Source organism: Chionomys nivalis, chromosome 13 (assembly GCF_950005125.1).
Source record: "Chionomys nivalis chromosome 13, mChiNiv1.1, whole genome shotgun sequence".
Lineage (NCBI taxonomy): Eukaryota > Metazoa > Chordata > Mammalia > Rodentia > Cricetidae > Chionomys > Chionomys nivalis.
Genome location: NC_080098.1, coordinates 43,145,434 through 43,173,002, shown reverse-complemented (window position 1 = coordinate 43,173,002; position 27,569 = coordinate 43,145,434). Strand labels below are relative to the sequence as shown.

Below are 27,569 nucleotides of genomic sequence, written 5' to 3'. Positions count from 1 at the left end.
ATTCTTCAGTCAAGAGGCATTTAGGTTGTTTCCCGATTCTGGCTATGACAAACAGTGCTGCTATGAACATAGTTGAGTTTCCTATCATCTTAAGCTACTGCTTGAACTCTGGCTGTCTTCTATTTTTATGCCTTTTTAGTTGCTTCTGAGCAAGACTTAGAATAAAGGTGTTTAATTTCCAATAGAATTTTACTGTGCATAAGAAAAGGAAACTGTTTAACTGACAAAGCAGAACTGTCATGAGTTCCTGCACTTGAGAGTAGCCTGTCTTACGTTTCATTTGATCGATGCTTCTTAAGACTGTGTCCTTTACACAATTTTACTTCATCATGAAACACAGTTTCTAAAATTCAAATCCTTGCTGCCATTAAAAAGAACAACACTGTGGGTTGTAGGGAAATTTCTTACACAAATTAGGTGAAGTCTGTCACTTTCTGAAAGGTAACATTTCTGCTTTTAAACTTCTATCAGGAAATGACGGAAAATTCTATCATCTGTCAGCTGAATTCCCTAAGGCTGTGGGATCAGGCATTTCTGCCCTGCCAGCCCTTTCTGCAGTTAAGATGTGAAAATTCTGTTTTCTTGATAGTCTCACGTGTAGCTGTAATTTCTAAACTGTGCTTTACCTCCTCTGCTAATAACCATAGTATTTTGTTCCCCTTAGATTAGATTATTATAGTCAAGGACAAAATTGGAGTTTAATTCTAATTTTATAAATTTAGTTTGACTTTGTCATTCTGCTTTACTAACAGTTCATAGTTCCTGAGATTGACCCATTTTTTTTTTTTTTGAGACAGGGTTTCTCTGTGGTTTTGGAGCCTGTCCTGGAGCTAGCTCTTGTAGACCAGGCTGGTCTCGAACTCACAGAGATCCACCTACCTCTGCCTCCCAAGTGCTGGGATTAAAGGCGTGCGCCACCACCGCCCGGCTGAGATTGACCCATTTTAAACAGATTTGGGAGCTCAGTATTACAAAATCATACTTAGTATTCATCTCCAAATATGTGTCTTAGCAAATAACTTAGGAAGTATTTTAGTTTGTAAAGATGATATATATTTCAAGTTCGGATTATTGCTTAAGTGTCTCCCAATTGTTTTTGTAGTTGTAAAGTGTCTTACTTAAAGATAATTTTGATATTTAAAAACACATCTGAAAACACATTTGCAGATGACACGTTTGCTATGTAATTGCGAGTTCTGCTGAGTTACAAGTCTGATTTGTGTGTTGGTAATAACTCTACGAAGAACAACGTTTTTTATTTTGTGTCACTGAAAATGATGTGGGTTTTCAAAAGACAAGTACCACCCATTTTTTCTTTTACTTATGAGTCTGTAATATACAACCCAATTTTAAGTGATTAACTGTTGAGCCTCATGCAGTCAGAGATTCCACAGAAAACTGATTCCTTTGGACCTACTTTTGGTTTTGCTTAAGTAAGAGCTGGGCATTCAGAAGCAACCCCCTCCTTTGATGCTTTGCCCTCTGTGGAACACGTTCCTTAGCAGCCCGTGGAATATCTCAGTCACCCAGAACTGCACGTGATATTCGGTGGGCAAACCCTGCTTCCTGAGAGTTCCAGTATCTTCTTCAGCTGTAGATGAAGGTGACAGCATCCAAGTTCATGAGATGGTGATAGTGAGGAGCCAACAAGGCAGAGAATCTTTTTTGAAGGACTGCATAGAAACCCATGCTGTGATCCACAGACTAGGATAAGTTTCCCCCAGAAGGGCAACCTGGAGACTGAGTCTTGATTAAGCATTAAGCATTCAGGTAGTATAGCTGTAGAGAAGTGCAATGAATCGGAAAAACTGACCTTATAAATATGTATGTAATTTGGGCCCTCCTGTTCCCATTATGGCTCTACCCATTATTCTTAAGTGTTAATTGGGTTGTGTTAGAATTTGAATGTCTTGATGGGATAGTAATTGGTAGCTTCTTGAACTGGCGCTTTCCTAGTATCAGAAAGAAGCCACGACAGATGATTTTTGTTGTGGTGGACTAGAGAGTGAAGAAATGGGGAAACAAGGCTCCAGCCTCTGTAAAGTGGTGTTGCATGTGCTTTTGTTTATGTCGTTAGGTTGCCCGAGTCTGAGCATTTTTCACTGTTTTCTGTTTATCTGCATGTAAGATATGAAGAACACTGTAGCCACTTAGACTTTTGCCTGGGATTTCAGTGTTAGCCACCACAGTCCCTTTCTCTAGTATTGGTTTGATCCTGACTGATGTGCCGTTGCCTTCTGATTTGCCCTGGATTGTCTGAGCAGCAGCGTTTCATCTGCATGTCAAGGATAAGGGTGTAGTCACTTAGTCTAACTGAGTTACATGAGAGTGCTGTATGGATATTTGAGTCTTTAATTTTTTTAATCCTATTCCTTTGAAACTGGGTTTGGCCTCAGTTTATCCTCCTGCCTCTACCTCCCAAGTGCTGAGATCACAGGTGAGAGCCACCATGCCTGACTGATGTCTAAGTTTTAACTCCACCATCCTCATCCTGTCCCTTGTACTTCATTGAGAGAGACTTCTTTCTTTTATACACACTGGTGCATGATCAGTATGACCTGGTGAAGCAGGCACAGGTAGCCATTCACCTGCCTGGTGAGCTGCTTAAGGGAATGAGGTAGACCACTCCTCATCACCTAGATGTCCTCAGTCCCCAGGTCTGAACTAGGACTTTTAGTGCCGTGGTGGTGGTGATTCATGCCTTGGAATTTGTCCCATTTCATTAAGCTATGCCTTGTCCCAAGTCTTGCAAATGCAGATGCCCACAGGATTAGGGAGAGCAGAGTAGGTTGAGTGAACTGGGCACAAGGAAGTGCCGCGCACCGCGGCCCCCATCTGCGCTCTATGCGCTAGAATCCAGCGAGCTTCGGGCAAGGGGCTGGAGGTTGAGGAAACACACACAGAGACAGACCAACACACGGACCTCTAATCGCCGGTACAAAAGCCCCTCTTTAATAGCACCATGTAGGCTTAAATACCCTGCAATCAATGGCCAAACAGGTGAAAATCCCATCCTCTGAACTTCTAGGCTAGGCACAGCTTCTAGTAACTTCAATTAGAAGGCTCTAGCAGGGAAGATCAGCTGAAGGCCAGCATTCAATTAGTCCCAACAAGGAAGAAACCCTGTTAAGAATTTGATCAGGTACCCTGATGACCAGACCAAACCTATGCCCAGCCTGTGTGACTTTCGGTCTCTAGTTTAAGGGAACAGAAGAGTTGCTAGTTTGCAGCCACATACAGTGTGTTGTAAACAGGCCATACAGACTATTTCTGAACTGCAGGCATTGCTTCTTATGGAAACTTAAGATAAAGTTAGAGGATGATGACCAAAACTGCTCTAGAAGAAGCTCCATGGGGTAGTGTAATGTAGTTGTTGAGAGCATGCAGTCTGAAAGTAGCTCATTCCAGCTGGTCCCAATTCAGCTCCTTTCTAACTGTGACTTTGCTTTTGTTTTGCTGTTTTTTTTTTTTTTTTTTTTTTTTTTTTTTTTTTTTTTTGTAAGATGGAATACCATGCACATTATGCTGACTTTGGATTTCTGCTCCTTCTGCTCCCGCTTCCCAAGTGCTGGGATTACAAACTTGTACTCCCCACCCTTCATACCTGCCGATCTTTTAACTGTGTGACTTTGGCTGAGTTGCTTCTTGTTTCTTGTTTGGTAAATTACAGTGACAATAGTGTCCATACAATGAGTGGCTAAGAGGGTTAAATGAACCCGCACATGGTCTGGAGAGATGGCTCAGCTGTTAAAGGCTAGTCTCACAAATAAATATGAATCAGCACATGAAAAGAGCAGGCAGTGGTTAGATACAGTACATACTTAGTAAGTAGTCATCGGCCAAACATTATCCATCTTGGGTGGTTTTTACTTTGTATTTTGTCTCTGTGTTTTAGGGTTATTATTTCACTTAGAGAAAAATAAAATGGATAGAAAAGAATAATGCCTCAGTTGGGACACTTTGGATGCTTTGGTGATCCATATCTTGCCATAGAAGCCCCAGATATTCAACAGTAAAGCACCTATTCTCCAAGTTTCACCTAGGAGGTCTGTTCAATTCCAGAACCTTTAGGTTCCAGCTTCATCCCCACCCATGCCTTTAGACAGCAGTTTCCAAAGCAGATAATCCAATGGGTCTACTTTCGGTTCTCCATGGAGAGCTGGACAGCGGTCAGTGCTTTGATGAAACCGTTCAGTGTTGTGTGCTGTTCGCCCTGCAGCCTCTGCAGTCCTTGTCCCTGGCTGACTCAAAACTCAAGACTGAGGTCACCATCATCATCAATGCCCTGGGCAGCAATACCTCCTTGACCAAAGTGGACATCAGTGGGAATGGCATGGGGGATATGGGAGCCAAGATGCTCGCCAAGGCTCTACAGATCAACACCAAGCTCAGGTAGGCAGGGCTGTCCTGGCCCTGGGAGCGGGTGACCTTTCTGGGGAGCCTAGGCCTCCCAGGATACTCACTGGGAAGAAAGAGGTTTCATTATTTTCATCAGAATTCTTACTTGGGACACTCCTGTATATATATAGTATATCCAGTTTGTCTGTCTTTATAAGTCCCCTGGCAGTGTGTTGTGGTTTCTTTTCAACAGAGTCTTGACAGCTTACCAGGGAGATAATGGCAGTGAGAAGCAGGGCAACCTTTCGGGCCACACTGAGGAGCAGACCCAGGCTGACTGCATCTTTTAGCGACAGGCCATGTTTTAAGAGAAGCGTCCTTAGGTGATACAGCTCACAAGCACCTCAGAGCATGCTTGCGCAAAAGAAGCTGACCGTGAGATCCTTGGACAATAGAGTTAGTGCTCCATCACCGGCACGTGTCCTTATCTGGTCCGTGACCATATGTGGTTGGGGATCTGAGACCTTTCCTCCACTTCCCACCTCTGTATAACCTTAAAGCACAAGGGTACTAGAGGTGTGCTATTCAAAGACTGGTCCCCTATGGGGACTAGTTCTCTGCTCCCAGACTTGCCCTGAGTTCTTTGTACACATAACTCAGTGGAACTTTGCCTCTTTGTATCTGATGCTCAGAGTAATTGGGGTTTGTGGTTGGTCTGTCAGTCTCGTGAATGAAGAGCAAATGCCTGTTGCGTTCCCAGGGCTCTTTTTTGGATGCTTCTTTCTCTAGCACGAGACAGAATCAGAAGCCTCTGATTAAGCTGAAGCCACAAGGCAAGAACAGCGGCAGGAACGTTGAAAGTCAGTGTGGAAAAGGTGGTCCTTAGGCTTAGTGCAGGACAACAGTAAATAACAGCTGTGGTCTGGGGTCCTCCAAACAAACAAAAGGTAGTTTCTGTGTGCAGGAGAATCCTAAAATAGCTCAGAAGTATACTTGTTCAGAGGGGAAGGTTGTGTTTTCCTGCAGTAGTAAGAAAACAGCCTCCTATTTTATAGTCTTTACCAACTGAGTGAGTAAAGTTCTCAAGATCACACCACGGCAGAGAAATGAGAAAACATGAGATAGACCAGAGCTTTCTCTAGAGTTTGAGGATAGAGAACGTCTCTGTACCTGAAGATGTTTGTGTTGAACACAGGGCTGAGTAGCATCTTTGGTCAGAGCTTCAGTTTCTATTTGAATTTGAGGATGCCATAGGGAGGGGAATAGGGAGACCAGGTTCTTTAGTTTTCTGGCTGGTATGGTCTTAAGAATTTCTATATATCAACATATTTGCTTCACTTTTAGGTGTGGATTTTCCAAATATAGGTGTGACAGCCGTGTTAAGCTGTAATGTAGGGGCTCAGAGTATAGCTCAGTGGAATAGTGTGTGCTTAGTATGCATGATGCCCTGGGTTCAACCCCAGCATTTTTGTTGTGATGAAACAAATGAATGTTAATCCTTGCTTACATAATGCTATTAAAATGCTTACAGGCCTATCCAGTCTATATTCTGTGGATGGCATGCCACTTCAGCCCATCAGAGATAGCTATGAATTCAGTCCAACACACACTCTTAAACTTACTTAAAACATTATGATATTTCTAAAAAATTAGCTGCATTGCATGACTTTTGGTCATGAGTGTTGTGTTGGGATTTCAAAAGGTTGGATGTTCCTAGATAGTGCTGATCCAAAGCAGTTTATCTCCAGTGGGATGATCATCTCCGCCACACCTCAGTGTCTGATCATTGCCATGGTTTCATTTCCAAACAGGACAGTCATCTGGGACAAAAACAACATCACCGCACAAGGCTTTCAAGATATAGCCGTTGCTATGGAAAAGTAAGTTTTAAATAGGATTCTTCTCTGACACAGCCCTGAACCTATGGCCTTAGTGCCACCTGTAAGATGGTGGAGGAAGCCGTAGGTAGAGATCAGATCTTTTTAAACCAGCTGTGGAGTTCAGGAGGACAGTAGCTTTGCCCTGATGTGAGTTTTCTCATGTGCAGCACAAGGGCCCAGGTCCTGATCTGCCAAAGCAGATGGTCCTCAGAGTCACCTTTCCTCCTGGCCTACAGTCTCTCTGCACAGGGTTTACTCTTCTGTTTATCTGTACAACATGGGCTGGAGGGGGGAGGGGTGAAGGTAGAGATGGGAGAGTTGTCTATAGTTGAGAAAATAAAAGTGAAATTGGTTAATGATGAGTCCCAGGCTTATTTTATTGCTATGAATTTTTTTATTGTAATTGATAGCTACAATTGTTATTTGCTGCCAAATGTATTTTTCTGATCAAAGAAATAAAAAAAAAAATAACAATACTAGACACAGATGAAAATAGTACCCGAATCTTCTCTTTTCTGTTTTGTCTATTGTCAGACTAAGCAATCATTCCTAGCAGCCCCAAAGCAGAGAGGCTGTTCTAGCGCTCACCCAGAAGAACAAAGCATCGCATGGAGAATCCATGTGCCTTTGTAAACCTTGAGCACATTCCCAGAGGTTGAGGCAAGGCAAACAGGGGAATTTCACTGAGCTTACTGAACCCGAAGGTTGTTGGTCTTGGGGACCTGAGACAGAACTTGACATTAGCTCATTGATGGAGGTACTGTTGCCACGCAAGCGTTCCAGGGCATCTTAACTGCTGCAGCCTTAAAAAATGTTAAAGATGACATTTTCTTACTGGAACTTTTGCACATGGACCTTGTGCTTCTAAGATGGGGAGGAACTGTATCACTCTTTGCAGGCAGGAACCCTCTACCTGCCCTCAATAATCTCCGGGTCCAGTGTGGATGGATGCAGCAAGAGTAAGGCCTGGCTGCCTTCAGATTTAAGAAACGCTCTGAGTAGATTTTCAGCCTTGGGCGGAAGATATTCTGAAACACTGGGAGGTGGGGGCAGCCACGGAGAGCCCCTTCCCCAGGAAAGGAAGGAAATTCTCACTATCCTAGATCACTGCCCACCCCAATTTCCTGTAGGGAAGGCTGGTGGGAGGAGCTTCAGATTCAATGTGCTGTCTCCAGCCCCATCAGCGAGCATGTGGCCTATCTCACTTCATTTATCCTGTTTTTTCAAGGGAGAGGATCAGAGCTAACGTTCTTCAAATACTTTCTTTTTTCATTTGTTTTGGTTTTTTTGAGACAGGGTGTCACTAGGTGGCCTTAGCTGGCCTTAACTCACAGAGATCTACTTGTTTCTGCCTCCTAAGTACTGGGATTAAAGATGTGTGCCCCTTGACCAACTCTAAATACCTTCTGCTTGAGCCAGGAATCAGAGTGCAAAACCCAGAAGGATTCATTTCCTATTCCCCCCACTCCCCACCTTTTGAGACCTTGTCTTGCAACAATCCCCTTGCCTTAGAGTCCTGGGATTACAGGGCAAGTACTATGCCCGGCGTCCTTGTTTGTAGTAACACCAGGCCGTTGCAGAGTGTGGGAAAGTAGCTTACCATATCACAGTACCATCTCCTCCCAGAGCTGTCAGGGACTACAGAACCATCTGTGTCTGCTGCTGCTCAGTCCCTACAGGAGGAACAGGGATCTTTGCTGTGTTCACATCCCAGCAGTCATCCCCAATCACATGGGACACTGTCATCCCAGGCTGGCATTTAAGAGAAGCCAGGAGCACACCCTCTCAGTACTCAACATGGGAATGCCAGGTGGATGGTGGTGTCTCTGGATCAATCAGTCATGTCTGCCATGCTCCAAGATGCCAGCTTTTCCATATCACTGTTGTTTAAATAAACTATGCGGGTCTGGAATGTGATAAAAAATTGGATGCAGGAAAGATTATAAAAAGATTTATAGTTTTTTTTTTTAATTTCACTTGGCTGGTTCCTTTTATAAACAAACAACTGTGCAACACATAAAACAAAGATAAAGATTAAAGTTGTAGGGATGGCACCCTTCCTTTGTTTAATTCTATACTGAAGTTTATTCTATCTCGAGGACTGGATGGCTCTTTTCTCTATGAGGAAACAGTGATCTAAGTTGTTGCTGCTAATAAAATGATTTTTTTCTTGATTATTTTTTATTGCTAGTGGCTTATTGGAGGGGGGTTAGTTGCTAAGCCACTCCTCCAGCGATAGCCACCTAGATGTCCATGAAACTTCCAGTTTCTCACCGTTTGGAGATCTAAAGCCTGACCCTGGCGTTACTCCACTGTATGTGGAAAATGCCCAGGTCACTCCCAAATGGTGCCAACAGATCATTTTTTTTCTGGACAGCAGGCTGTAGAAGTGGACAGTCACCTTGTAGGTGGGGATGGGCAGGTATCTGCTCTCTGTGTGTGTTTGGCGTGTGTGCTTCAGAGCAAGTGGGAATGGTTGTCCGGGCACAGCAACATGAAGCAGGGCAGGCTCCAATTTCTGTGCTGTTTTTCACCCCAGGTAACTGTCCTCTGCACTATTGAGTTGATCAGTCTGCCAACAGCAGTTTCATAGCATGGGCACAGTACCCCACAATTGTTTCCACACCTGATGGGCTTTGACTGATTTATTAGGTGAGCTGTACCATGGCTCACAGTGATCAGAGTCCCTAGCCAGGCAGGTCACCCTTTCCCCCAGGCTTATTCTAGAGATGGTTACCTGTTATGGATATATTTACCCAAAGAATGCCAGAATAGAGCATCTATTTTGTGGCTGCTAATGGCTTGGCGTCTTTTTTGTTTTTATGTTTCCTTCTTGTACCCATTTTAGTCTGGCTATCAAATGTGATTGACAGGTACCATCAGTTCAGTGGATAACTGAAACCATGAAGCCATTTGATACTAGACTTTCTTTTTATCTATTCATCTTTCTAGTCCAGTGAGAAGATTTTTGTCTTTCATGTTAATTCAGAATGGAAAGCAAAAATAAATTCATCAACTTCATTTCTGTTTTGTAGGACACTGCAAATTAATGGTGTCATCCAGCACTAATGAATATAAATATTAAAAACCACTCTGCAATTGAGGGCCCTATGATGGCCGGGTGACTTAGAGAAGTATTTTGTTTTTGTGAGACCTGGACTTGTTTTGTAACCTTGACTGGCCTAATACTTTATGTGTCACCTAGGCTGGCCTCAAACTCAAAGCAATCCTCCTGCTTCACCTTTCCCAGTACTAAGATTACGGGTGTACACCAGTTTAGCAAGAATAAAAAGATATTCTTTTGTGTGTTTATTTGAGACAGCATCTCTCTAAGTAGGCTGGCCTTGGGATTAAAGGCATTCACTACCATATCTGACTTTTAAAAGATAATCTGACAACTATATTTTTATCTTAAAAAAATGCTCAATTGAGGTAACAGAATGTTATTTTAAAATGTATGTTTTCTGTTCCTTTCTCCAGGAACTACACACTGAGATTCATGCCAATTCCTATGTTCGATGCTTCCCAAGCTCTTAAAACAAACCCCGAGAAGACAGAAGAAGCTCTACAAAAGGTATTGAGAACTGGGAGGGTTGTGGTAGCATGTTCTTATGAATCCCGGCACTGGATAGGCAGTGGCAGGGGAGTTCCTGGTGCTCATTAGGTCGTCAGCATACCCTAACTGTTGAGTTCTGGGCCAGAGAAAGACTGTCTCAAACACCAGAGTGGAGGGTGACACTGAGAAGTGACAATGGAGGTTGCACAGGCAGATCCTTGCACAGGCAGGTCCTTGCACAGTGACACACTTCCTCCAACAAAGCCGCAACCACTCCACAAAGCCACACCTTCTAATAATGTCACTCTCTATGAGATTATGGGGTCAAATACATTTGAACTACCACACATACATACACAAAAAGGAACAAACTTCACACATAATTTTTCTTAAAACAACAACAACAAGACACTAAAGCTCCTTCATGGTTTGGTTTGTGAACAGGATGGTTGGCCTTGGGGAAGGTCTGGGAATACAGGCCCCGCCAGCCTTGTCTTACCAATTGTCTGTATGAAATGAGCTTCCTGATGAGCAGATTGCTCTCAGGCTTTGGGCCCAGAGTGATCCAGCTGTGAAAAGACAGGGACGGAGCCAAAGGACCGAAAGCCTCAGGTGTCTGTCACTGTTCGAAACCTCTGTAGCAGAACATTTCCCATTGATGTGTCACCTTGGCAAGAGCTGGCTGCTGGGAGGCATTGAGAGGAAGCCTGTGTGTTCTAGCTCCAGGGGGTTCTGTGCTGTGTTAAAGATGCTTCAGTTGGGGGAAGGGAGCTTTCTTTTCTCCCGGTGCCTCGTCTGTGTTTAGTGGGGAGGCTCTTTTGCTCTGCTTTCTTGTTTCCTGGGATGCAGGTAATTACTGTCTGGGTTTTAATTGTTTCTAATTGCTATTGAGTAGTAGTTATTTTAGCATATGGAAAATGAAAATGAAAATGTAATAACAGTAAGAGCTTCGCAGTTATTAGACATTCTTAACTAGGGAACCATAGTGACAAATTAAAAGGCAAATGGTTACAGCACATTTGAGGGGAAAAATAAACCAAGATGGTGCAATTTACCCACCTTAAATCATTCCTCTCTCTTTCTGAGACAAGTGTCTCACATAGCTCAGCTTGGCCTTATACTCCTTTTCATCTTGTCTTTGTCTCTTCTGATTTCACTGCGTATGATCTCTTATGCTGCAGCTGCTAATGTTTATAGGAAGGGGTGTGCGTCCGTGTGCGTGTGTGTGTGTGTTTGTGTGTGTGTGATGGCTATTGGGCAGTCACATATACAACACTTTGTAACCAGTGTCTTAGTTTCTTTTCCTCTTGTTATGATAAAACACTCTAACGGTAGCAACTCAAGGGAGAAAGGGTTAACGGTGGCTCATAGTTCCAAACTCTAGGCCATGGCAGGGACTCCATAAGTGTAGGGACTCCAGAGACTCTGTTCACAGTACATCTGAGGTCAAGAAGCAGAGAAAAATGCTTGTGTTCAGTTTACTTTCTTCATTTTGTGCAGTCCTGGGTCCCCTGCCCAGAAAATGGCTCTGCCCTCAATTGAGTCCCCTGCCCACATCCATAACAGTAAATCAAAACACCCTCTCAGGCATGCTCAGAAGCCCATCTCCTAGATGACTGGGATTTGAACTCTGAACCCTCTGCTCCCGTCTGCTTATTGCTGGGATCATAGGCACGCACCACCATGTTGTTTACACGGTGCTGGGGATTGAACATAGGGTCTGCTGTGTGCTATGTAAGCACCCTATTAACTGAGCCACATCTCCAGTCCTCAGATTGTTCTTTGAAAGTATATTTATTTTTTGAGACAGTGCTCTGTATGTAGCCCAGGCTGTCCTAGAACTCATGGTGTATCACAGCAATCCTCTTCTACCTTCAGAGTATCAAAATTATAGACTTTGAACACCATAGCCAGCGAAAGCCTTCTTCCAGGTGTTCATCATTCTAACTAGTTCTCCTGCGCTCTCTGTCAGAGAGTGCCCACCCCATGGTCTGTTGCTCTTCATAAACTCTTCCTTTTCACCTGGTTATATTTGGACCTTCCCGGTGTTCAGGAGAGTTTGTGTGGAAACATAATAATTGTCAAATCAGTTCAAAATTTCTTTTTTCTTTTTCTTTTTTTTGTAGGAATAGGTTTTCTTATTTTCTATGATTTTATTAAAATCCAACCTGTTTCGAGAAACTATGAAAATTTGGTAGATTATTAAAATTTTATGCCCAGGTTATTATTTTTATATTTTTATTTTATACCCTTTCTCTCTCCCTCCTCCATATATTTTCCCCTCCTTATATCCCTTCCTTGTCCACAACCTCTCTTTCTTCCCTCTTCCTCTTTCTCTTTCCCTAATCCTCCTCCTCACCCCCCACCCCCACCCATGCATACCTTCCTCTCTTCCCTTCCTTTCTCAAAATAATTAGCCAGGTACTGATCAGTTCTGGGGTGTGGATGAGGCTGAGGTTTGGGGGCACTGCTGCCCTCCTTGGAAGAGAATCCCTTCTGAACTGCATGGTAGTTTAAACATGCCACCCAGGGATGAGAAGCCTGAGTCGGCCGCAGCTGCCACCAAATACTGGCTTATCTCTGTCAGTTTCAGAGTCACCCAGCAACGACTTCATCTACCTGAAAGCTTGTTTTCCAGCTAAAAGCACCTCTGATAAACTCCAGTGTCAGAGCACTGCCTGAGCCTGAATGGGTTGTGGGCTCAGAGAGCTTGCTGGCGGACCAGGCTCACTGACTCCTTCACTGATAACTTCATTCCCCGGAGAACAGAAAGGTGTTCTTGAAAGATATGTGTGCTCCATTTCCAGATAGAAAATTATCTGCTCCGGAATCACGAGACTAGAAAATACCTTCAGGAGCAGGCCTACCGCCTCCAGCAGGGAATTGTCACCAGCACCACCCAGCAGGTAAGGGCACCACCCACCAGGTAAGGGCACCACTGTCCTCACAGTCAGCAGAGGCTTGCAGAGAGAGCACAGTTCCAGGAGGAGCTGGCTTGGGGAAATCACAGCAGATGGAAGGAGAGGAAAGTGTATTTGAGGTATAAAGAAGAAACTGTAATGGGAAATGGAATCCTAGAAGCCTCTAGCTAAAGGGAAAAAGATGGTAACTGCTGCTTTGTAAGTGTTGAAAATTGGAAGACTGTGAACGTGACAGCTCAATATAGGGGTGGAGGAAGAAGCTGAGCAGTGACAGAGCTGGGCTTCACTGGCTATTTCATGGAATCCAATGCTATTTTTGATCACTAGTATATATGAAAAATAAAGATACATTTAGTACGGAAACCAAAGACAATGATTCAGGCCTGTAATCCAGCCTGGGAGTCAGAAACAGGAGGATTAGGAGTTCAAAGTCATCTGTATGTACAGAGTTTGAGTCAACATGGGCTACATAAGACCCTGTCCCAAAACAAAAACATACAAACAATAGCAAACAATTGAAGGTGAAAGCCGCAGTGGAATCAAGCCGGGTGATTATCTCTGAGGCAAGGTTGAGAGGAACTGACAGGATTGATTGTATTGTTGCTGGTTATCTCGGAGTGCTGAGTGACCCCACCTTCTTAGCCAGCTCAGCACTGATCACATGTGTTACTTAGTTACAAAAGTCAAGTAACATATATGTGTCAAGAAAAGTTTTTTAGAATATTTCTTACATAATAGAACTTTATAGAAAGTATTGTTTAGATTTTGGCAGGCCTTAAAAGTTTAATTTTCCCCCTGTTAGGGACTGGTATTACTTGAGTATTTTATAGCTTACTGTTACTAGCAGGTTTTAATTTTTTTCTTAAAATCACAGACAAAGTCAGGCCCAGAATTATCTGACCCCAAACTCTAGTTTTTCTCCTCCAAAGAGCCATTTTCTCAACACTCTTTGTTGAGCTGATTTTTCTCCTGGAGATCATCACTTGGCTAACCTTCTCATTCAGTAACATTCTGAACATTCTGAAACATGCCGCCTATATGTGCCCCCTGAAATGGCTCTCAGTAATTTTCCTCGTCAGAAAGTCTAAGAGTCTTTTTTTTAAATTGAGGTTGTTTCTCGTGTGCTCTGGCTAGTGTCTGATTTCCTGTGAAGCTGAGGATAGCCTTGATGCTCCTGTCTCCACATTCCCAGTAGATTATAGACCTGCACCAGCACACACACACAAAAAAATAACCAAACAAACAAACAAAAAAAACCCCTGCATTAGTGTTAACTGTGGATGTTTCTTCCCACTTCTGTGTTGACATTGCTTGGGGACAGAGCAATTATCTTACTCAGGATTTTCTCTCTTCAGCATCCGGTGTATGGATGTATTTCTCTTGAATAAAGAAATAGCCATAGAGGAAAAGAACATTGTTTCCACAAAGAATTTGTTTGGTGGAAGAAATAGAGACAGTTGTAACATTCTGAGTGATTCAAGATGGCTTCTATTGCTAGTGGTTTCTATGCTTTGGTTCAGCAGTCCTGTGGCTCTTAAGGAGCCTGCTAGTTCCTGCAAGTGTAATATGAATCAGTTGTGTGATGAGGTTGCTGAGAAGCCAACTCTGCCCTTCTGCCAACTCAGGGGACAGAAGTGGGTAATCCATCTCTGCCCACTCCTTCTGGGTTACAATTCATCTTCTTGAGGGTTTCAGATAAAGCAGCAAATTCAGGGAGGTGTATCTCAGCTAGGGCCAGCCTACTGGTGACCATTGAACTGCACCACTGTGAAAACAATTATTAATGTTTTGATTGGGAATGTTAAGACCAGAGAGCTGAGGGAAGAAAAGAGAGTCATGTTCAAATAGATTCATGATGCTCTCTAGGTACTCTTCAGGTTCTCAAGGGGAAGAGGTCGCATGTGTGGCAAGAGTTTAGGAAGACAGATCAGAACACAGATAAAGAAAGGTCGTGCTCTGTAGAGGCAAATGAACTTACCCATAGAGCCCTAGCAGTCTTTGTTTTTTTTTTCTGGTCTGTGATAAAATGCTCTGACAAGCATCTTCGGAGAGAAAGGCCTTACTGTGCTTCATAGTTCCAGGGTCTTTCTCAGGGCAGGGAAGTTGAGGTGCCAGAGCTTTGCAGCTGCTCAGCATATAGCGTCCACAGCGAGGAAGCAGGGAATAGGGGGGTGCAGGCTCCTACTTAGTTCTCTTGTCTGAATGCAGTCCAGGGTTCTATCCAGGGAATGGTGCCTTGATGCTATCAAAATAATCCCCTACCAGCCAGCTCAGCGGCCAGACTCCCGGATGATTCTAGATTCTTTCGAGTTAGCAAATAACACTGACCATAGCAGTCGACACTTTTATGTGTTAACTTAAAAGATAATGTGTGTCAGATGGAAACAGGAAGGTTGGCTGAAAGGACCACATTCCTCTACCGCGAAGCTTTGTAACCAGTTAACTTAGAGTGGTCTTTTTGCTGTCCCCTCCTGTAAATGTTTTCAATGATATACTTTAGGGGTATGACTTATAAAATGATAGTGAAACACTTAGATTTTCCACCCCCCCCACCAAGTTTTAACTTGGCACTTTCCCCTATATCATCTTAAGTAAATAGCTTGCCTTTCACACCCCCTAGACTCCAAATGGTTTTAGTTTTATTAGAGTCTAGCAAATGCTTGAACGAGCCCTTATAATATGAATTTGTTTCATTTGAAGAACTAAAATTTTATTTTCCTTTTGGCTTTGAAAACTGTTCCATGTGGAGACCATTTTTGTGGAGTTCATTTAAACACTCTCTCCTCCGTGAACGCTGATGGCACGCACTACAGGGGGCTCTTTAGTATTAGTGGAGAGGATTGACTTTATTGGGCTGTTTCCACAGGCCGCTTGGGTTGATCTTTTGTGGCTTCAGATGTGTGTCTGGTTATCTTCCGAAATTAGAAAATCATTCTCAGTAAGATGTGAATTATTGATGACCATTTTTGTTTAGATCAATATGCCAGTTTGAAGGGTAAAGATTTATGTCCATCATGGAGAGTTTTAGAAGTACAGAGTCAGCTTTCTGCTGGGCATGTGGGAATGAATGCAGAGAGTATTCGAGCCCTGCCTGGAAGCACAGATTGGAGGTGGAGAGTGGAGGCAAAATGAGAAACCCTTCACAAAATTTTCCTGTGAGGGGCTCAAGACTGTCACTTAATAAAGCCTGGGAATCTCATGGCAGAATGGCTGCTGTGTGCATCGCACTGCTCTTACTGGGCCCTCGTCAACAGGATAGCGGCTTTGAGAGGTGCTGTCTTCCTCGATTGCCTTTATTATGCCCCAACAGACATTGTGAGCCTGACTTCATAAAAGGAAAGATAAGAGGGGGGTCAGCACTGCAGCAGGAGACCCTGGCTCTGAGGCTATCATCTAAGTCTAATGTGCTATTCTGAAAACACACTCCCTCCCTCTCCTTAGGGTCTCACAATGCTGCCCTGGCTGTCCTGCAAATTGCTATGTAGCCCATGCTAGCCTCAAACTGGTGGTGATCCTCCTGTCTCTGTCTCTACAGTGCTGGGATTACAAGGCCTGAAAAATGATTACAATTATATTTCATTTTGTAATGCTGGGGATTAAGCCAGTGCCTCAAGCATGCAATGCAATTTCTACCAAAAGAGTCAGATCCCCTTTTTGGTGAGGGCTCTGATGTTTTGGAACTTGTAGGAGAAGGAAGGGAGATTTTTTAGCTTCATATTGACACAATTTCAAATTATTTAAAATAAAAAGAAGAGGGTAACTTAGTTTAAAAAAAGAGAACAATTAAACTTTGTTGATTCAACTGTCTTATTTGATGGGGTAGGACACTTAATAAATTGCTGGCGGGTGGACACTAATTCATTTGTTTCATTCTTTATACATTCATTTCATTTTATTAATTTATTTTTTGTATGTGGGAGTAGGAGGTAGGCCTATCTATGTGCCTTGCAGTTCCCAACAGAGATCAGAGGGAGAGATGGCTCAGAGGTTAAGAGCACTGACTGTGCTTCCAGAGGTCCTGAGTTCAATTCCCAGCAACCACATGGTGGCTCACAACCATCTGGAATGAGATCTTGTGCCCTCTACTGGCCTATATATCCTATGTAGGCAGAATACTGTATACATAGTAAATAAATCTTTAAAAAAAAAAAAAGAAAGAAATTTATAATGGTGGCACCTTCCTTGAAGGACCAATTGTCTCCTTTGTGATGTGAATTTTAGGGATGGAGCTCAGTTCCTCAGGTTGGGCTGCATGTACCTTTACTTGCTGAGCCATCTCACCAACCCAACTATTATTATTATTATTATTATTATTATTATTATCATTATTATTATTATTATTATTTTAGTGTTTGTGAGACAAGTTTAACATTTTTCAGACTGACTTTGAACTTGGCTTTGTAGCTGAGGATGATTTTAAATTGTCCATCTTCCAGCTGCCTAGCTAAACATTCTTTTCCAAGACCATAAAATAAGCAATGCTTAGCTGTCATGAAAATGCCAGAGGAAGGTCTTGGAGAGCACCATGACTGTTATTTACTTGAGATGAGTCTGTTCTCTGACTTCCTTTCCTGCTGCATACCCACACTTGGCAAACTGTAAAAAAATAGAGGCTATTGCAGCCCATGGTCCCAGAGGTGGTGAGGACCAGGAGTGAGACCCTGAGCCAGGGATGTCCATTCCACATAACACCTGCCACCACGGGAGAACTGGGTCACTCACAAGTGGGTCTGCCCCAGGGCAGATTTAAAATAAGGATGCTGTAACCATTTGCAACTGCAATTGTGTACGCAATGCTCTGCTACTTCAATCCTGGACTCAGTAAAAATGATTCAAGTACAAATGGCTTGTGAGGCAAAGCTGCTGGGCTAGACACTAGGTGACATTAACTGAATCGTCACCCACACTAATAGGACAAGAAACATCCCACCTTTATTGACTGAGACAATGTCTCATGTAGCCCAATCTGTTCTTCAACTCGCTCTGTAGCCAAGGGTGACCTTGAACATCTAGATCTTTGTGTCCCAACCACCCAAGTGCTGGGATATCTGATGTGTGCCACCATGTCCAGTTTATATGGTACTGGGACTCAAACCCAGGTTTTCAAGGTTGCTAGGCAAGTATTATCCCAACTGAGCTACACCTCCAGTCACCCTAACTTGCTTCTATGTTTTGGTGGTTCTCAGTTTATAAAGAGACACAGTTCATATAATAGAATTTTTAAACTGTCAATTTCTAGAGACTGTTTTGGTTTTGATGTAATTGAGGCCAACTGGCAGTTGTCAGCATTCTGTTGTCATGTCGTTAGTCTTGGCACTGTAAGTCATTGCTTTGCTTCTCCAGCACCTCTCCCTTTGTCTGACACACACGGGGCACTTGATGGCAGTTAATGAGAGTCACATCTAGCAGAACATCACTGGGAGCTACAAGCGTTGAATCATTAAGACGATTCACTACACAGTCTTCTTTTTAAGGGATAAAAGAGACCAAAATGCCTTACATCTTGTCCTGGAGTTAATGTGCCTTTGGTTGCTTGCATGTTTAGTTAGACTAATTTAATAATTGGTTAACCCCCCTCTGGAAGATGCCAGCACGAGGTTTTCAACCTCACGTGTTCTGTTTTTTTGAATTTTTATTGTCCATTCTGGGCCTTCCTTTCTGTACCAACTCAAATGCTTCTCTGGTTTGCCCAGATGATTGACCGGGTATGTGTGAAGGTTCAGGATCACCTCAACTCCTTGCGGTCCTGTGGGGGCGATGCTATCCAGGAGGATTTAAAGACAGCAGAGCAGCTCATGCGTGATGCTAAGAACTCTAAAACGGTGAGTCTCTCCTCGGAATTTGTGAGAAGCTGTGTTGTGTTTGTCCGGTTTGTACCTGTGCCCATTTCTAACAACTGAAAGAAAGGAGGAGGGGGAGCTGGCGAGCGTTTCAGAGTATAAATCTGAGAGCTGAGTAACTGAGGGCACAGCACTCTCTGCCACCTGAGATAGGACACGTCCTTTCTGGTGAAATCTGGTTCCTAAGTTATTCACCACTGTAATCCTAGAATTCAGGATACTGAGGCAGGGAGGTTGCAGCAAGTTCAAGGCCAGCCTGGGCAGCATGGCGAAAACCTGTCTACAAAGACTCTACTCCCCAAAGTGTGACTTAACAGAAAATAGACTCAGTATGAGTCAGAACCTGGGCTCTTGTGCTGCTAGGGTAACATAAGTAGGGTTTTGTTGTTTTGGTTTGTTTTTGTTTTTCAAGATGGGGTTTCTCTGTGTAGCCCTGGCTGTCCTGGAACTTACTCTGTAGACTAGGCTGGCCTCAAACTAAGAGATCTGCCTGCCTCTCCCTCCCAAGTGGTATTAAAAGTGTGCACCACCACTACCTAGTTCATATAAGTAGTTTTATTTAGTTGTTTCATTGTTGTTTAACTTGCATTCATTTGTGTGTGTGTGTGTGTGTGTGTGTGTGTAAGTCAAAGTGTAACTTGTAGGACTCTATTCTCTCCTTTCACAGTGTAGGTCCCCGGGATCAAACTCAGTTTGGCAGGCTTGGTGGTACATACCCACTGAGCTATCTTACTGGTCCCAGGATTACAGTTGCTGTATGTTGTGTGAGGGCCCTTACTAGTCAAATGGTCCTATGGTGCAATAATTCTATATACTGAGCCATTGTCCTTGCATCCTGGCCCAGAGCCTCTAAATCCCTGCGACATTCTGAGTGACAGAGGTGACAGTAGCATCTTTCTCCACTGGTAACCAAAGCTTTCAGTGTAACAGCGTTCATTTTAGTGAGCGGATGTGGAGGAAGCAACCCCAGGGTGAGCATTGGTTCCTTTGTCTAATCCACAGCCCTGCCAATGGGAAGGGCTGGAGGCTGGGTCAGTCACCCATGACCAGGGATATCATCACCGTGCCTCTAATGCAGCTTCGAGGGAATCTTAAAGCAGGGGTTTAGATTACTTTTGCTTGATGCCATCAAGGGGCTTGGAAACCAGCATACCTGAAGATGACATGAAAGACCTCTCCCCCAAGCCTCTGTAGAGTCCTTTTCCTTAAGCCCAGGTGGCGCTCTCACCCCTGGACCTGGTGGTGCCGTGCATTCATTTCACTGTCTCGGTTGGAAACCCACTGTGGAGAGCAAGGTCAGATTAGTGAGGCATTGCAGCAGGGTCACTGAACCTGAGGCCTAGGTGGCGAGGACCCCTTGACTTCTTGATCAGTTTTCCTAAAGTACCCACGATGACCTAGGATTTGTGATTGGCAACGAAGTGGCATAGCCCCATAGGTCTGAGTTCTTATGGTGTCTGACAGTCTAGGCAGAGAGTGTCAGAATTGAGTGGAATCATGGGATAACCAATTGGTATTTGAAAGGAAGTGGCATTTCCAGCATCCTTGGTGACAAAGTATGATGAAAATAGCTTAACGCTCACACCCCAGACGATGACAGAAGTGTCCATAGAACACTGACCAACTCCATGGCCTCAGAGCTGCTAAATGGCAGTAATGGCTGTGTTGTTTGCCAGTGTCACTGTGGTGCTATGCTAGCATTGCTGGGTTTCATGAAGATGAACAAATGCCAATAAAGAGCCTGGGCCTCAATTTACCATCTGTGGCTTTGACTGAGGACCGATGGTCTCCAATATATTTCTTTACCTCTCCATAACTCCACAGTGGTCTTAATGATTATTAAAATATTTGTTCTTACAACGAGATTACTTTTCACCTTTGTTACAGTTGTTACCGAATTTATACCACGTGGGTGGAGCTTCCTGGACAGGGGCCAGTGGCCTGTCATCCAGCCCCATTCAGGAGACCCTGGAATCAATGGCCGGAGAAGTCACAAGAGTTGTTGATGAACAACTGAAGGTCTGTGAGTCCCATTATTCTGGGGCATGAATTTGTGATGGTGTAACTGTTTGATAGCATTCCATGCTACAGCTATCTGGATTTATAGGATGCACATGTATGTGTGTGTGTATATATAGTGTGTGCCTGGGTGCTTACTTTAACTGGGTAAACACATGGGGTAGAAGTCAGTATGGCATCTTTGTCTAGTTTATCTGTTTCAGAATGCTTTCCTACATAGTTAGTCTCACTTTTGATGACAAGTCTCAAAATGCACTAAATAAGATTGGTTGTTGCTGTTGGGGGGCAGGGATGATTTCCATATAGAGGACCCCCAAAATAAAGTGCTCTGGGAAATTTACATTTGATTTTGAAAGTGGAAAACGTGGTGGGGACTGTGTATGAGCACTGCCATGCTACTGACATGAATAAGTAGAGGCATGGTTAGGGATGGATAAACAGACTTATTTAGGATGAAACTATAGGCCACACAAATAAACAGAGATCTGCTATTGCCTTACTGCCTGAAAAAAAGACTAAGACTTTAAAGGACGTGGGTAGTCTAAAAGCAGCTTTTTCTAAAGGTAATTTCAAAAACCAGCTTCCCAGAGACATTTCCCATTCAGAAGGATCTTTATCTTTCAAGGATGCCTTGAAGTCCTTTGAGTTTCTTTAATTATTTAATCTCTTTTCTTCTGAGAATGTAGCTTCTACAGCAAGTGGAGGAGCTGAGGTGCCAACAAATGGCACCTTTACAATATGCTAATTGCGCTCTGAAAATTAAGCTAATAAGGCAGAAAATGCTTGGATTCTTAGATATTAATCCATCTCCCTCTGCACGTCCCATAGACACACTCAAGTAGTGTGTGGATTTTATTTACACGTGGCTATTTGAATTTGTACTGAACAAAGACAGAGAGGCAGAAAAGAACAATGCGCTGCTTCAGAGACTTTCTAGACCTCCTTCTGTGCAAGGATCTGCCTGTGCGAGGATCTGCCTGTGCGAGGATCTGCCTGTGCGAGGATCTGCCTGTGCGAGGATCTGCCTGTGCGAGGATCTGCCTGTGCGAGGATCTGCCTGTGCGAGGATCTGCCTGTGCGAGGATCTGCCTGTGCGAGGATCTGCCTGTGCGAGGATCTGCCTGTGCGAGGATCTGCCTGTGCGAGGATCTGCCTGTGCGAGGATCTGCCTGTGCGAGGATCTGCCTGTGCGAGGATCTGCCTGTGCAAGGACCTGCCTGTACAAAGACCTGCCTGTGCAAGGATCTGCCTGTGCGAGGACCTGCCTGAACAAAGATCTGCCTGTAATGATTTGCCTGTACAAGACAGATACTTTCTTACATTAATAATAAGCAACTTTTTTACTTATTTCTGACTATAAAAAAAACAAGCAAACAAACAGAAAAGCACAGAAAGCTAATGAGAAATGCTTGAGCAATGCCAACAGTAAATTCGTAAAGAATTACTGAGACAGAAATCACATCGAATTCTACCTAGGTGCACCGTCTTATGTCTTTCTGAGGATGCTGTGAAAAGGATCAGGAACCTTCTACACGCAGAGTCACTATCACAAGTGCAGTTCTAGTAATGAGAAAGTATTTCTGATGGCTGCATCAAGGATACATTCTGCTGCATATATGTACCTACTCTAATTTCTGATGAACTTCGTTAGGGTAAATGTGTGTAATTGTCCCGTTCCTGGGTTGCTCATGGTATGCTTTTGTATGGATTGGCAAACATGTCAAGCAGTGCAAGAAACTGCTTGTTTATCGTATTCTTAGCAGTACCGAGTATAGCTTGACACTTGTAACATTTTTAATGTAATGAGTTAAGAAAAGAAAACCAACCTATTGTATAATTTTATTTCCTTAATAGCAAAGCAGCACATAAGTATTTATTTATTTATGATGCTAGAGCTTGGCCTCGGGGCTGTTTGCTTGCTGGGTAAACATTTGATCAGTGAGCTACATACCCAGCCCTGTGTTTTTCCTATTGGAAATTGCCTATTTCCATCTGTTTCCTCCCTCTCCTCCCTTTAGAGCATCCACTGTAAGAATGGCTGTCGTTTAAACTGCCATAAAACATGGTAACAGGTCCCTCTTTGTCCAACAATTTCCAGCTGTTGCTGCATTTTCATCTTGTCTGAGCCACAGACTTCCCTGACCTTAGCTGTCTGTTTCCCCCAAACTGCCTGGAGCCGCCAAAATGGATTCTGGGTAATTTTTCTTAGGAGGGACTAGGGTGCAAATATCCAAAATAAAATACATTTGCATTTAAAAGGCTTGAGATAATATAGATGCTCCTGCTCTGTGCCTAGGCTTTCTGAGCCCTTGTTGAATGTCACCAACGCCCTTTGCTTCTCTCCACCTCTCACTCACTTCCAGGCCCCAGCCCCCAGCAGCCTCTCTGAGGTCTGTGTTAGTTTATCCTGCCCCCTGCTTACCTGTCCTTCCTGGACCTTGTGAGGTTCAAGTTCCTTTCCCTCTGAAAACATTTGATCATGAAGCACAGAGAGTCCTCAAAGTCCTCATTCAGAGAATCATATGCTTTCTTAAACAGAAACATTTATTTTCTTATACTTTTCATGCCCTTGTTCACTTCCTTTTTACTTTCTTCTACTGACCTGACAGTCTTTTTGTGAGAGTAAGAGAAGTGGGAATGACACTGTATTTTCCTACTTTTTTCTTTCCTTTAGAGTATTTTAATTTTTTTTTTTTTTTTTTGAGTTTGGTTTGGTTTTTTGAGATAGTTTCTCTTTGTAGCCTTGACTGTCCTGGAACTAGCTTTGTAGACCAGACTGGCCTCCAACTCATAGAGATCCACCTGCCTCTGTCTCATGAGTGCAAGGATTAAAGGCCTGTGCCATCACCATCCTGCCAATTTTCCTCCTTATAATAACCATGCAATGCATTGATTTCCTTAAAATCATAGACAACAAATGGATTTTGGGTGTTTTAATGTAAAGTCTGATTTTTTTTCCCTTCTGGCCTTACACTTTAACATGTTTATTTGGGTCTGGAAAGCCCTTACTTTCTTTTCCTCAGGCTTAAATGGTGAAAGTTTTCCCTGGTAAATTTCAGATTCATTTAGGATATGAGGCCTAATGGGTTTAAGAGCAATTCTGTGCAGTCAGATCTTGCTTTATTCGGGAGAGTTCTTTTTCTGTGTTAAGGGTTTTTGCTGCTGCTGCTGCTGCTGCTGTAGCTGCTGCTGTTGCTGTTATTTTGCAGTATTGGGTTGACATCAGGATCTTGAACATTCGAGGCAGATCCTCTACCACTGAGCTACATCCCTAACCCTATACTGAGTGTCTCCAAAGCAAAAGACAAAACAGTTTTTGACCACTCCAGTATGGACATTACGTTTGCAATCCAGAAGCTGAATACTACCAAGTGCAAAAGGGTGGCTGCCATCTTAAAGATATCAATCCTGCTTGTTTTACAGACATTGTATAGGTTTGCTAACCCCCGATGGATGTGTTGGTTATTTTACAGTACACACCCTGAGACTGTCTTAAAGGTGCTCAATTCTGTCACATTCCAGACTCAGGGCCTGCTCACTGAGAGTCATCTGAAGACAATAACACAGAGATCAACAGAATGAAAACAGTGTCAGGAAAGTGCAGGGGTGGACTCAGCGTTCACATCAACCTGACTTAGCTTTCCAGAAAGAGGGAAAAGAGACTGAGAGAAGGTGACATTACAGAATGTCGGGAACTGGGGATTGGCAGACTGACTGAAGAAGCCCAGCGAACACGGAGCAGGAGGGGTGGGAGATCCTAAGGACCAACAGAGTCCAGTGGGAGGAAAACTTCCTCTTTCTCTGGACCCCTGGGTGGAGCCTGGTCACTAGCTGCTCAGCACCTAAGAAAGCTAGGAGGCAGTGAACCCATGCCAGCAAACTTCCCCACACACATACGCTGTATCCAGCTGGACCCAGTGCTCGAGGAGGATGCAGTGAAGACCGTTCATCAAGACAAACTGAGATAGTGGGGCTACAGACAAAGCTCAGAAAAGAAGAGCATGAACTGATCTTGCAGGAGATCAAGTCCAGTTCCCAACACCGACATCAAGCCATTTACAACAACATACAACTTTAGCTCCAGGAGATCCTATGCCTTCTTCTCCCACCCACCTATCCCCAGCCTACATGATTAAAACTACATCTTTAAAGGAAAAAGAAGAAACAAGTCACTGAACCTCCTCTGAGCCCCACTCTCCTTATTTGTAAACCAAAGAATCAGCCTTCATTTACAAGATAGTGTGTGGACTAAGAAGCATCCTGGATGCGATTTATTTTGTAGAGTGAAGTGCCACCTTGCTCCTTCGCTTGGTATTAGGGCTATAGGTGGATAATTTTATTATTAAGCTACATTTCAAATTTGGGTCTTTTCCATAGAGCAATCCCACACCCACTTGGGCAGATCTTTTAACATTAGTGCACACATTCCTCACCTGCGAAGGAAGATCCCTTGAGCAGCTACCCCATCCATCTGCACAGATGTTGGAAGGGTGGAGTGTGCAGTATAATTTCTCAGATGCTGCAGGGCTGTGAAAAAGCATGTTTTGGCTGTTGCTTCTGAGGTGGTTTTTAGGGTTCTCTGTAAATGCTTTCAACTGTTGTTATTCATGTTGCTTATAACTACTGTTTTACCTAATATGAAGGCTTTTTTCTTTAGAAAGAAAATTGGCAGACATTTCGGCGATTTTGTTGGTTTTCTGCTGTTATGTTTTGGGGGAACTATTGAATGGTTCATTATAATTTAGAGGTGTCTGTGTGATTTAGGAAATCACACACCTATTTTAGGGACTTCTAATTTTTCAAGTTTGTATCTGTCAAGCATGCTTTCTGGGACCTGGGGGCTCCGTCTGCTGTGGCAAGTTGCTTGGTAAAAGGTGGATACTCGCGTGCTTTATTCTTCTCATCCATGGCTTTGTGTTCTGTTCAGATGCCTGTGTGAAGCACAGGTTCTGCCAAGTCTCTGATTTAAAGTGGTCGCTTGAGCTCACCAGTCGCCCCACAGTTATAAATCTCCTAGGCAGCCTGTCTGGAGTCCTTGGTTGTGCTCCAGGGGGTTCCTGCCCTCCAAGGGCTAGGGTAACACACTTTGAGTGTTCTGATGACTGGGTCATTACTGCCCTCTTCTGCACTGCAGGGTTTGCTTGAATCTATGGTGGATGCCGCTGAGAACCTCTGCCCCAGTGTGATGAAAAAAGCCCACATCCGACAAGACCTGATCCACGCCAGCACCGAAAAGATTTCCATCCCACGCACCTTTGTTAAAAATGTCCTCTTGGAACAGTCTGGAATTGACATTCTTAACAAAATTAGGTATGTCCATTGTGTTACTAAGCTGAGGAGCTGCAGGGTGTGAGACACGGTCCAGGTTGTGGGAAGGACAGTGTTGGTGACTTTATCGTCAAGGAGGAGTGTGTTGAGATGTGTCTAATAGGCTGAGGAGAATGTTGTAAACACGGCTGTGCACACAAGTACGTACGTAAACATAGGTTGTACACACAAGTAAGAGTCTGGCCGTCTTATAGCTGCATTACCTAAGAGTCTGCAGCTCTCTAAGGGGTTTATATATAAGGGGAAGACATGATTGTAATTCCTAGTTTGTGATTCCAGCATTTATCTTCCACTTTCTAAGTCATTGGCTTAAAGTCAGAATATTTTCCTCCCCTCTCTCTGTCTTCCCTCCCTCCCTACCAGTTTGTTATTGTTGTTGGTTTAGTGTTTGGTTTCTTGGTTTGTTTTTTTTTGTTTTTGTTTTTGTTTTTTTTTTATGAGGGGTTCTTAATGTATAGTCCAGGCCCTTCTGAAACTCTGTAGTCCAGACGAGCCCGAAACTCATAACAGTCTTCCTGCCTCAAATCTCTAAAGCGAACCATACTTTCATCCCAGGTTAGGATGGCAGACTTTGAAGTCTGCAGATATCTGTTGGAGAGGCTTGAGGAGTAAGTCAGGATTTCAGTATGTAGAAGTGTAGTTACAAACTTCCTTGAGTTTTCATGTTGAGGCCCCTGGCTTCATCGATTAGTACCGCATTATACTCGGTTCATCCTCCTTATGCTTCTTCCTTAGGGAATGAGATGGCTGGAAGCCAGACATTTTAACTTTCCCCATTTACCTGTTTCTGAATATTGATAAAAATATTTAGATGAGCAAGAAAATTAGCAGAAAAAGAGCTAGGAATAGTACGACAACACAACAATGAAACCAAATGGTCCCAACCAGAGCAAGCCAGCCAGCCAACCAGAGTCTCTGGGCTGTAAACCATACTCAGGAAACCCGCCGGCACTGGATGGCCTCAGACTGGTGACTCGGCTTTGCATCCTATTCGTTTAATGAGTTCCTCTTCTCTACTGGGATAAAGTCTAAAGCAGTTTGAAAAATCTGAGAAATTAGAGAAAAGGACTTTGAGTTTATAGAAGCATGAGGATTTTCGAGTTTATGCATTCCAGTCCTCACATTGTGCTTACAAACTGTTACGTAAGGCTCAGCTTTGTTGTTGAAAGTAAATATTTAAGTATCACGTATTTTAAATATAAATATTGAAAATGTGGCGTGTTTAAGTATTAAATATCCCCCTTAAATATTAGGATGAAAACCGTAATAGCCAGTATTCTTTCATGGCAGTGGTTCAGTCATCAAGTTCTTTTCCTTTTTTCTGTCCCTCTTGAAAATATTTTCATATTAGCACATCATTATGCATAAGAATGGCTTTCATTATGATATTTCCACACTGTGCACGACATGTTCCCCATATTCACCACCGCTCCTGCTCCACTCTCTGGCTAATCCTACCCCTCTTCCCAACCCATCCCCTTCTGTTTTCATTAGCAAATTCTGCCGAATGTGGTCACCTTCCTTTGCATGGGTCAATCAGTTCTATGTCCATAGACTCAGTTCTTGAATTTTCTGTGATGTGTTAAGCTGAGCCCTGGCAACTCGTGTACATCCACAGATAATGCAGGCACATTTGTATGTATGAGAGGTCGCGCGGGGTGAGTGACCCCAGCAACAAATGAGAGAA

At 43.4% G+C, this 27,569-nt stretch overlaps 1 protein-coding gene across 9 annotated transcripts in view; it reads left to right on the top strand.

The window, feature by feature from the left end:
* Positions 1-27,569, top strand: part of Carmil1 (capping protein regulator and myosin 1 linker 1) — a 264,062-nt gene that overhangs the window by 188,920 nt on the left and 47,573 nt on the right. For all 9 annotated transcript variants that reach the window (XM_057787237.1, XM_057787244.1, XM_057787236.1 and 6 more), the window contains 7 exons: positions 4,220-4,392; positions 6,150-6,218; positions 9,699-9,792; positions 12,582-12,680; positions 18,389-18,517; positions 20,423-20,554; positions 25,689-25,864. In XM_057787237.1, the coding sequence (XP_057643220.1) occupies positions 4,220-4,392; positions 6,150-6,218; positions 9,699-9,792; positions 12,582-12,680; positions 18,389-18,517; positions 20,423-20,554; positions 25,689-25,864 (872 nt within the window). The remainder of the gene's footprint in view (positions 1-4,219; positions 4,393-6,149; positions 6,219-9,698; positions 9,793-12,581; positions 12,681-18,388; positions 18,518-20,422; positions 20,555-25,688; positions 25,865-27,569) is intronic.